This window comes from Passer montanus, unplaced genomic scaffold, assembly GCF_014805655.1.
Source record: "Passer montanus isolate IOZ18808 unplaced genomic scaffold, ASM1480565v1 scaffold14, whole genome shotgun sequence".
Taxonomy (NCBI): Eukaryota; Metazoa; Chordata; class Aves; order Passeriformes; family Passeridae; genus Passer; species Passer montanus.
Genome location: NW_024360941.1, coordinates 7,809,974 through 7,822,711, shown reverse-complemented (window position 1 = coordinate 7,822,711; position 12,738 = coordinate 7,809,974). Strand labels below are relative to the sequence as shown.

Below are 12,738 nucleotides of genomic sequence, written 5' to 3'. Positions count from 1 at the left end.
ATTTTATAAATATTATTTCATTCATAATCAAGGTATAGCATTTAAAAAATACGACATTTGTTAGGTACAGCTTAACTCCATGCCCAGTCCATAAAGGAAGCTCAGTTCAAATAGATGGCACTTGAAAAAACTAAGATGAACATGGGGTATGAGAAAGAAGAAAAGGGATTAGCTCACAGCTCTTGCTGAAGCTCTAAATTCAGTTAAATTACCTGAACTAGCAACACTTACAAGACTCTACAGGAATAATCAATTCAGTTCAGAGGTAATAATCATCAATTTCTTTCAAAATTTAATCACTTCTACTTCAGGAGTACACACACAAAAAAGCTCCAACATAATTGGCACCATTAACCTATTTCATGTTTCACACTCTTACATTCACAGCTGGCACACACATTGTGAATCACTCAATGAGAACATGTTTAACTTTCATTCAAAGAAAATACACAACCAGGATCTATGTTTAAAATGGATACGTAAGGTCCTGTAAATAACACACTGACTAGATGCACATCCTGAATTTGGCCCATTGTACACTTCAATGCCGTGTTCATGCATTAAAGCTCATAGCACAAAGCTTGTTTTCTTATCATTAATATCAAGCTGCCAATAAAAAACCCCAAGAATGAGGTTTGCAGATAAGAAACAAACACTTGAATGCATTTTCAAACACATTCAAGAACTGCAATGCAAACTCAAATGTAGTAAGGATTATTTTCATTTTTTCATTCTTTAGCATATTCTGTCAATGCTTTTTACAGTTAAAAACTGCAATAGGTAAACCACTTAAGAATGAGACTAACATCTGTTCTGTATTGCTTTGTAGTGTTAAAGGATGCTGATTTCAAAAATATTACATCTGCTTGTACATAGTATGCCTTTCTTCCATCACACCAGGAACTTATGCAAGGCTATGGGAGTAAGACGCTTAAACATTTTTTTCTAATTCTCCTAAATGAATCAGTTATACTTGAAATGTGTTTTAAAGCATCATCACTTTTCACTAGAATTGTAGAACATTTTTAAAAAGAAACTTTTGAAGCTAGAGTATTTACAAACAGGAGTGGATTTCCTTGTTGACCAGAAATAGTGTACCACAAATAAATAACAATTAATCTGCATCTCTTCTGTGATTAAATGTGGCAGGAATGGAGTAAGACAGTTAACTCATGTTTATCCTGCTAAATCTAAAGCAGTAGGTTTGCTATTTTGACAGATGTGCATAAACAGCACATTTTACAAAGAATGTCAATTCTGTTTTCTAAATTCAGTATGTTGCTCTTCAAATGAAGGGGAAGAAGAGACCTTAGGCAGAAATCATCTTCGACATTTGCTGAGAGATTTCTACCTATTAAAGAATTATCAGACCCCTAGTAAAAATAAAAAAGATAGAAAATACTGTAGAAAAATATCCTGATGTAACAGTAGGAGAAATTAGATTACTTATGTTAACCTAGATCTAAAAAAAACTAACCAAACAAAACCAAAACCTCCCCAGCCGCCCCGCCCCACCACTCTAACAATAGCAACGCTCAACTTCCAAAGCCAGAAATCAGCACAGACTGGAAGGCCTTCAGCCCTGAATGCCATGCATGTGTTTGTGGTACATTTTACCAGTGTGATTAGAAGGGTTTTCTATACCATATAAAAGTAAAATCCCCAGTAGTCACCTATTCTAAATGATTAGGATTTTCCATATTGTGTAGTGCATTCTGCTTCATCAAACACTTTTCCATTTATCCTAATGCATATTTTCCTTAACTCAACTTCCAAAGCCAGAAATCAGCACAGACTGGAAGGCCTTCAGCCCTGAATGCCATGCATGTGTTTGTGGTACATTTTACCAGTGTGATTAGAAGGGTTTTCTATACCATATAAAAGTAAAATCCCCAGTAGTCACCTATTTTAAATGATTAGGATTTTCCATATTGTGTAGTGCATTCTGCTTCCATCAAACACTTCTCCATTTATCCTAATGCATTTTTTCTTTGTGAGGAGGACAGATATGAGAGTTCCTACAGTAGGTGAACAAAGTCACTGACCATAAATGAAATCAACATATTTGTTTGCCTCTGTGTTCTGCTGTCTCAATTATGCAGCAGTCCTGAAAAGCCACCAAAACCAAAGTGTGTACCTGCTCTCATAATGCATAAACATACAAGTGGGTAAAAAGAGGGGGGGGAAAACCACTATCACAATACATTGAGTTTATATCTGTAACTTGAGAAGGCAGAGGAGAATGCTAGAAGTTCTTTGCATGTAGCAAATCATGCTTTGCTTCTGTCATTCTTCTTCACCGAAATTTCCCATGGCATATGGAACTTATTTTAATTTAGAAAACAGTTTGACCCAGTCCTATTAAAATAAATATAATTGCTCAATACAACTTATTAATGCTTTTTTCACAAATCAGTAGCATTTAAAAAACAAACTGCGCATGACAGAGACATTAAAGCTTTCAGCCATTTATAAGCTTCATAAAATTGCCCATCTGTCTGAAAGATGCATGAGCTCAATTTGGGAAATCAGCACACAAAGAAAAGCCCCCAAAGCTGACTGAACGTCTGGATAGAGATTTCTGAGAGCAACAACATTCCTTTTCAAGTTAATCAAAATTATGATTGCATTTCTGTACAAGAAGATTTGTAACTAGACAATTCCATATGTCACAAATGCTTCCTGTGAGACATTGAAGATGCACAGAGCAATGAACAAGACATGCATTAAGTACAACTTTTGATTTTTGACTGCACAAAATAAAAATCTGCATAAACATATACAACACTAAACAAATAGATGCTTTTGGCAACAGGGTCTCCATTTATTCAGAATAAATAAATTAAAATGATGAGAACTGCTTGCCATTATCCAGGAAAGATTCATCAGAAACAAATACTGTCAAATTATGTACTGGGTTACCTCAAAAGAAAAGCATCAAGATGAAATTAATATAAATTAATTTCAGCTCTCAATAGTCTAAGAAAGTATTCTATAAGCTTTTTTTTTGGTTGTTGCTTATTCATTTACTTTCACAGAAATAGAATACACCAGAACTTGAATGGAAATTATTAACTGTTTTACTCCATCAGTGAAGCAAGGTCAGAATACCTACTAGAACTCTTTAAACGTGTTTGATTTTGTCAGGGTTACCAAAAAACAAGTAGGGCAGGACAAACCTTTGTTCTTTATAAAGCTTTGAAGGCATTCATCTGCTAATCTCATTATAGGATTTTTCATCTTTCTTTAGGATGTGTCAAGATTTGTAAACTAAACACTTGCTAGCAATCCTACATGTAAGAATCAGTCTAGAAAAGACAAAGGCATGTAGTTTGGGGAAAAAAAAACAACAGAAAGGCATTTAGTTCACAACCAAATCAATATTCTCCCACTCACCTCCCAGGGAAATTATTAAAAACTATTTATACCCCATATCTGACTGCAAAGACTTTTACAGATCTTTTAGTAAAACACAATGTCTTAATACCAGAATTCTGGGTTCAAAACTCTCTTAGGAGTAACAATCATAATTTCCTGCTTTGATAATTTCACAGCTTTTCCTATACCACCCACATTCTTTTTCCCTGTGACGCTCAGTACCCGTGAATGAACAGGAAAACAACTTCTTATGTTATTGATAATATATTTAGAATATTAGCAGGTTTCAGACTCACCCATGATTTGCAAACAGGAGAAAATACATTTATAAAACAGGAAAATGTAGTAAAACATTTTCTGGAATTATTTTCTTTAAGATGCATAAAATGTAGTAGCTGGGGACAATACTATTGCCTGTTCTTCAGGGATGTTATTTTGCTTGATGATTACAAGCTTACTTGAAAGTCTACATTCAGGAAAGGTGAAATATATTTTTAAAGTCTACTTACATGAACTCAAAAGTTGCAATTAAGGCAACCTTGACTGTAACAAACTACCATTTTTGGAAATACTACTAGGATGTCAATTCGAAAGCTTGTCACACTTTATTAAACTTCAATGAACTTTGAAACTGGAAGTTGCAATCTCTTTCTGTATACAATGAGAAGATAATGAGTTATTTAAAGATAACATTGAAGCAACAGTCATGCATGAAAAGGATCATGAATAAATTTCAATTTTAAATTAAAGGAAACTTTCAAAATAACAGACAACTAGTATTTGGCAAGAATCCTCTCTCTTGATACTACAGAAAAATCTAGTTGATTAGCTTATGAAAAAACAATACTTTATAAGACCTTAGGCCTGTTCTCCTGATTCCTAATAACAAAGCACCACCAAGAAAAGAAAAATTTATCAGTTGGAATTTGATCAGATGGAAAATTTGGATAAATCCAAAGTAACAGACTTCAGCTTCCATCCTACACCACCTGTCTGCAGGTTTTAACTGTGATTATTCAGGGGATATATCATTTGAAGATGTAAAAATTAGTTAGCATCACCATTACATTACTCAGTGAAGTTGTGGAAGTAATAAATTTGGAATACTAGTTAAAAATTGCCTAATGCAAGTAAGACAAAAAAAATTCTTAAAGCTTATAAAGAGAAATAAGAAGTTAAAAAGAAACTTGGAAAAGAAGAAATGTAAGGAAATGTGTAAGAACCATATCTTGTCAAATTTTTGCAAAACTAATGTGCTTCTTTTCCATTGCTCATTAACTGAAGCTAAAGAAGACAATTGTGAGCTAATTGTTCAAGTCTCTTGTCAAGTTGTTTAATCTATTTCTGCCATGTAATAATGCTTTTTCAAGTGGAAAGTAAACAGCTTATGTTTCAGAGAAAAGCCAATGTAGATACCTATGTTTATGCAGAGTTAGAAATTTTCCTTCCTGTTTACAAGATCAAACTTGAGTATTCCACATGAGGAATTTTAAAATAATGTCATTTCAGCCGTAATTCAATTTCATCCTAAGGAAGTGTAAAACAATGCTTAGATGCACAGTAGAAAAATTTGCCACATGAATAAATGTGCTTCTATTATTTCAAAATCACTCAGTAACTATACTGTTTGAAAGCCAGATTTACTGCAGGTATCTCATGAACCACACTCAAAACAAGCATGGTATAACAGTTTTAGATGCTGACACCCAGAGAACAGGAGCTTACTAAGTGCAGGCTGCTCATTGGTTCCCATCTCAAGAATTCCTCACATGTTCATAAACAAAAGGGATGCAGTGTGGAGGCATGATACACACCCAGCAAGCATTTCATACGGTGGGCAACTAAAGGTAGACTGACCCATATAGAGCTTGTAGAAACAATAACTTGGTATTCTGACTCCACACATACTCAAAAGTGAAATTACTTATCTGTTATAACCGGTTTGAACAACTATGTGAAAAGTAAGAAGTTGTTTTCATATTAATATTTTCATCACTGCAGTTTTAATTTTTACAGCCGAGTTGTATTTCAGTTCCCTGAGTGCAGGCAGCATTGGGATGTGGGAGATACTCCTAAATTCATCCCAATGCAGACACGTTCCCAATTCTGTGTAGGTAAAGTGTAAAACTTCAGTTATTTGAAATTCTTCCCACAACATGACAATACTTTTACTCCAGCAAGTGAAATGCATTTCGAGATGAGCTGCAGTTGCTTTCAAAATGACCATTGTTCTTCAGAGCTGAACCCCCACCAACCTCAGGCCAACCCTTTCTTTTATTACTGATAAAGCCATTCTGTCAAGTCAAATCCATTCAGTAATGAAACTACTACTGCAAAGTACATCAAGCAGCTGAAGGTAAAATCTTGTACTCTAATTTCAGAAGAAAAACCCATAACAGAATTTATAATGTTAAATTATCAAAATGGAGAATGTAGAGTGAAGAACAGAAAACTTGGTATTACAGATACAAGTTAGTTTACTGCAACCTACGCACAGATATGTTTTAAGTTGCACTTTTTACAGTGATAGTATTTTGACCAGAAGCAAGTCCAAGTTTCATGAAATTCAAGTAACTGAGTGCATTGTAGAAGGAATGAAAAAGGCATTTTATAGCTCAATATCACAAGTATAAAAATGTAAATCCTGTATTTCGTTAGATCTCCAGTCAATACAGACATCTTGAAATGGAATTGGTTTCATTTTCTATTTGGCCTTTTCCTTTTTTTAAAATAGCTTTAAAATATGAGGCTGACATTCATATAGGGTTAAAAGATAAGAATTTTTTTTTATGCTGTAGCACACATGATGCAGTAATATGTTAATATTAAGGTCAACATAACTTGAAAACCTTGCTGTGTTAAACCCTGCTCCAAGAGTATTTTCCTGCTCATACCATCAGCGAAACAAACAGTGCAACTCAAGTTGCTGGGATCATTCTGGCTTCCAGGATGCTGCATTAAGCAAGGGCAAAGCCACTACAAATTCTTCACTAAGCAGAAAACTTCTCTCTTTAGCTTTGTATAATTACTTGACTGCTGCAATAGGCTTCTCAGCTGGTAAGGCTGCGTGCTTCAGGTATAATTAATTTGTCTACAAACCTACCAGATTTGTGTAGATTCACCCTTCCTTCCTCACAAATAATGTCTTACATGAGCTATGCCTAACCTTGTAATTTTTGGAGACACAAGCTTTCATCATACTGACACTTTCTGTCTGCAGCAGAGCTCTCCTATGACAAGACATTCATTCATACAATAGAAAACTTTCCCTTCCATTTAATCAGAAAGTTACATCTAGCCATGATCTGAAGCCAAGAATCCATACATTTGAATTTCAATGACGTGTTACATAAACTGTGTACAAACAAAATAGAGGGAATTTCAACTTCATGGAATAGCACGTGTTCCTACAGTGGAAGGTGGTGCAATATGATAGTCTGATAGAGTTGCTCTGCTTTTAGCACAAACTCCCTTCCCTTACTCTACCATTATTGTATAATATGACCAATGTAGTTACAGAACTACAGTTTAAAAAACCCCAGTCATACAGCAGGTCATCTTCCATGTTCACAGAAAAAAACCAATTACTGGCACTGAAGCTCACTGGCCAGCTACAGCTCTGACAAAGTAATTACAAGTTGCTTTTGCACACTGACTTCCATGTTATTAAACTGGCTTATTCAGAGGTCTGACACAAACCATATGGTACCTGACAGGAGACACCATGATACTCTCAAATAAATGATGCAGAAAACAGACCTAAGCAAGGGGACAGATACAGGAGAACATAATAGACAGCAGCATGAGAAGGGGCTGGCTCCTCAACATGAAGGAAAATTTCCTAGTTTGTCATTTTCTACTAAAAAACAGTTCATTGCCAGTGATAGGAACTAGTTGAGGAAGAAGCTGTAGGCTAAGTTTTCAAATTCTTTTTCTTTCCATTGGCACATCTTTTTTTCAAACTAAAATACTGCCAAATAATTGTTACTACTAATAAATTTATTGTTTGCTATGGCATTGTTCATTTTTTCTTATAATAGATGCTGTACTGGTTCAAGAACTACAGGGTAAAGTCAAAATCCTCTGTGAATCAACTTTACATTCATGGGCGTGTACTGTCTTATCAACAGTTTACAAGTCTGACTATGATAATAAAATAATTAAAGCATAAAAGGAAATAAAAGTTGATATACAAACATATCATATGTTAGCAACTTACATGAACTGTTTAACTAATGAATTATGCAAATCTATCTTCCCCCAAAGTTTTAAAACATTAATTAGATTTTTTAGTATTCCTCTGTAAATGCAAGCTGTTCCATAACTGAGCCAATGAAAACTTGCTTTCTTTTTCATTTTGCCCTTTCCTTTAAAACTGTTGCCCATATTCTGCTTCTTGCCCATTTTCAGATACCTGTCTGCTGGCAGACTGACTTCAGAGCAAACTGTGTCAACAAGAAACACCCAATCTTTAGCATCAAACCTGCAAACCAACCCTCCCCACACCTTCCATTTCAGACAACCTTCACACAAACCCCAAAACCTTCCCAGAAAAAAAAGCCACGTTCAACAAGGCTCATTTCCCAGAAATCAGAATTACAAAACTTGAGCTGCACACAAAGCCACTGCAGATAATGATGCAAAGGAGTGCTGGTATCTCCAATATAAGGGTTGATTTTCTGTGGTGGGTTCCACTGAAACTGATAGGTCTTCGAGTTTGAAATACAGGGCTTTTACAAATCAGGTACTTGATTTGCAGCCCCACATCCATCACAAAACCAGAAACACTTTGCACACTTCAGAATGTAAAATTATGTACATTATTAAAATGTACTCTTATTGTAGCTTTCTAAGGCAAGCTAAGTAGAAGCCTATTATTTCCCTCTGTTTTATAGTGCTTGTTAAGTGACAATGTATTTATTTTACATTTATTGGAGCACCTACAAACTTCAGATTGAGTCCCCTTTCATCTCACTAGTACACCAACATTCTTCCATTTGCATTTACAATATAAATCAAAGCTGGTTTTTTTTCTGAAATAGAGTTCCACTAAATCAGACATTTTTCTCCTACCTACTGGTTCACTATTTTTAAAAACAAACACTCTCTCTAAATTACATTAATAAAGAAACCTTGCAACTGTGTACCTATATTTAAATCTACATTTCCTTCTGTCACAGATAACTTGTAATATTCATGTCGTTTTTTATATTACTTCTGTCCATAACCAAATATTGCACTTTCATTTTTCATAACATTTCCTTACCTCCCTCATAATACCAAGCCTTTAGTCTGCATTATATTGATATTTAAAGATGTGCAGCTGTCCTTTTGTAATATCTAAATGTCATAATTTATGCAGCATATTATGCATGAACTATCTAAAGATTTAGGTTTTGATCATAAAAGCCAAAGGAGTGCATATGAATAAAATGAAGGCATACAAGTTATTCTACAGATGAACTAGCAAACTCCTGGTATTGAGCTGCTCAGCAAAACATTTTCATCATTTATTACCAAAAGTTTTATTCAGTGCATTTCAGTATTTATACTGGCATTAGTTAAAAAGAAAGAAAAATGCTGGAGCCTTTTTTTTGAAAATTTTTACACAGCTTTCAAATTTCTTCTTTTTCTCATTTACTGCTTCTAATAAGAACGGACTTTTCCTAACTTCCTAGATGTTTGTAAAAAGGAACAGCGGGATTAACGGAGAACTTTACAGAAAAGTGTTTGACATTTAATCACTATTTTTAAAATATCATTGTTACTGAAATACTTAATTTTCACTTTTGACTATCTACACATGATGTTTAGATTGCTAACAGAAAACTCTCCCCTTATGATATGAAGTTATGGAACAAGAATAGTATACACATTAATAATGTATTTACTCACTTTAATAAGATATAACTGATTTCACAAAATAATAGCCATTTGTCAGCTATATGGTACCTGCAGCTTAATGAAGAAATTATACAATAAGGAAAAGGGATATGAGTTTATCACTAATCACTATACTGCCTCAACACAGCAGTAAACTTTCTGAAAAAATTCTGTGAGTTCTGACATCTGAACGTACAAGCTTTATTTTTTGCCTAATCTTGTTTCAGTATCTTTTTTACTGCTTTATTCCTATTAGTCTCAGAAAGGCAACTAAAGGGTAAAATAATCTGCCACTTCTTAAAATCAGGTTATTTTATGAAGTGGGAGGGGACAAAGCTAGGTATCAGTCAGCATTTTCTTAAAATAATCTAACTCTATTATGTGTGACCACCTTACAGAAGAGAAAAAAGAGCACAAGAAAACACAATATAGTCTTAGTTAAGTAAAGTTTAGAGGATCACAAATACAAGAATTAAAGCAACCTCAGGTGTACCAAAATGATTCATCTGACCTCAAAGTCAATGTTACTGAATTCAGAGTAGAGACTGCAGCAGATTTTTGTTGTTATGTCTTCCAGCATACAGTACTCAATACGTTCAAAACTGGCAACCATTCACATTTCTGAACTTTATTTTAATAATACCAATAAACAGAAGTAAATAATTTTACTGCTACCATAGTGCTAGGTCCAGCTTCATGTAAGTCTGCTTTGTAGATTTCTTTCAGTTTTTCAAACCTATATTAAACATTTTTGTTAAACGTTCCTATGCTATATGAGCCACTTCTTCCAGCCGAAAACTGTTCCACTGAAAAGTCATATATAGCTTTATATAACTGGAAATGAAGAAGACTATGGAGATTTTTATAGTGTTCTAGCAATAATATTACTTTCAGCAATCAGGAAAAACTAAGTTAGAGCATGCAAGAAAGAGCAAGAGCCTGTTTACTGGCATTAATTCTTTTTCTCAAAACCTAAGTAGATACCAAAGCTTATCTACCAAAAAGTAGATAAGCTTTACAAAACACTAGCATTTTTTAAAATGCATCAACAGTAGCAATTATAGTCTTCATTAAAAAGTGCTACAGTATTACCATATTGAGCAAGCACAGCCTCAATAGCTGCTATTTCAGCCAAAAAGAAAAAAAAAAAAAGAGGGGGAGAAAATGAAAACCAGCTTTTTTACTTTTCAAATACTTCATAAAAACAACTTACAATACTTCCCTTTGAGTTGTTTACTGCTAGGAAATTGTTAGCCTGCAGAAACAGCCTGGGTGTGCTGTTTTACAGGTCTGATTTCCAAAACTTTCATCTGTGGTCTAGATTTCATAAACATAGAATAGTTAGAACTGCACTCACTTTACAATTTCACTTAAATTGCATTACAGATCGGGAGGCAGTTCATCAAAGGACATATTGCAAGTAAACCAGCAGATATGAAAGGGCAAGATAGATGTGTGGAGCATTTATCTTTCTAAAACCTGAAATATCAAGTTTTAAAAAAATCTTACAAAAATGTTTCTGCTACTGCAGTGCTCTACTAATATTTCTCTCACTCACCCAGGGGCTTCTTAAAACAGTAGGTCAGAAATCTGCTCCTCTAAGTTCCTAGCTGAGATAAAGGGTTTAAGTAGAACATTAGCAAAGGTTACAATTCTCTCTTTTGCTATCAGTATACTCAGAACAAAGCTAACTTGCACACCAGCAATTGATGTTTCAACAGAAACAGAAAACCTAGCCTGCAAAACTCTGAAGTCAAAGGTCTTCATGCTTAAACTTCTAAGAGATGAACTAAAATTTGAAAAAAAAAAACCAACCCCATCTCCTAGTTCTATATCCTTATCATGGAGGAATTTTACCTAAAGAACTGCTAAAATTCATTTAAAGAATTAGAGGCGTTAATTTTTTCTGTTGCGTTCAAGAAGTAATCGCAGCATAACACATTAAGTGATTGACATTTTCTTAATTTTACTCTATATATATATGATGTAAATTTTGATCAACTACTCCAAAGCATTTTTTTCCACATTTCATTCAAAAGAGCCTCATTTCTCTGTATGGCTCTTTTGTACTAGTATGTGAATCTGCCTAGCTCAATAAAATTCCAGGATCAAAAGCTAATGAGTTGCATCTAAAATGGTCAAAGTTGATGTATTTCCAGAGTAAAAGGGAAAAGATGAGGAAACACTAAAATTTGCAGTATTTCAGTAATAACATTCAAAATACAACATTAATAACGCCTAATTAACAGTTGACAGTCTCTCTTCCCTTTGACATGAATTTCAGCATTCATGCCAAGCAAAACAAAAGTATCTTATAAATATTTATTCCTGCTAACAACCAAAGGGTTCTTCAAGGTTGTTTTTGCGTCCCTTTAGCTTCTCTCTGGACCACACTGCACTATAAATTTCAAGTCAAAACAAAACCATCCGGGCCTTACCTCTGTCACTGAAGTCATCCACCAGAATGATCTCTGCGATCAGGCTGTCTGGAGTGCGGTTGATGATGCTGTGGATCGTGCGCAAGAGCGAAGTCCAGCCCTCGTTATGAAACGGGATGATGATGCTCGTGTTTGGTAGTGCTTCCAAGTACACCTTGTGCTTACAGCTGCAGAGGCAAGGAAATAATAATAATAATATATTGTATAAGCCTACTGAAAATCTGAGTTGGCATATCTTGTCATCCATTTGGGCCATTCAACCAACATGGCTTCTGGCATAAAATTCAACAGTGCAATTAAGTAGTCATTTCATGTGAAAATAGCTGGATTGTTCAAATCACATTGCTTACTACACTAAATAAATTGGAACAATGACAAAATTTAAGTGGAATAAGTGAAAAAAATAAAACTGGCTGGAATTATTTTCCTTCACTGAAACTTTTTCCTGAAGTATGACAGATGACATATCTTCCATGACATCATTTCCAAAAACCAAATCCTCTTATCAAAAAGCATTCTGAAGCAAAATATGAACCTAATCTGAAATGCTCGTTTGGTCTACAAAGAGATAAACTCTAGAAAACAATTCAATATTACCCTGAGTCATATGAGCTTACAATATGAAAAACAACGCCCACACATACAACTCCAACTTCCCATCGACAGATTCAAAATGACTGCTCCTACTAAGTATAGAGATAAAACAATATACAATTTGGGAAGTGCAGACTTATAAACAAGGAAATGTAAACAAGTTTTCATCTTTGAAAGGAAAGCACTGTACATTCAACATCTTAATTACACAGCAGCTATGGAATATCAGTGCTTAACCTGTTTTCTATATTGAGTTGTTTACATACTTCAGAATGAAAAAAACATAACACTCAAAAGTAAATAATGGCCATGCAAATCAGTGTCTCCTAATATCAAAAAATATTTTATGACAAATGTTTAGATTACTGATGGGATTGCAACTTTCATTTTTGTTGAAAAAAAGAAAAAAGGGACACATTCCTCTGTTGTTAACAAAGCCTGGCAT

The 12,738-nt window shown here is 34.3% G+C and overlaps 1 protein-coding gene across 1 annotated transcript in view; it reads right to left on the bottom strand.

Annotated features, from left to right (window-relative positions):
- The window catches only part of GALNTL6 (polypeptide N-acetylgalactosaminyltransferase like 6), a 430,883-nt gene that overhangs the window by 221,178 nt on the left and 196,967 nt on the right, over positions 1–12,738 (bottom strand). The window contains exon 4 of the mRNA XM_039700070.1: positions 11,700–11,866. Coding sequence (XP_039556004.1) covers positions 11,700–11,866 — 167 coding nt within the window. The remainder of the gene's footprint in view (positions 1–11,699; positions 11,867–12,738) is intronic.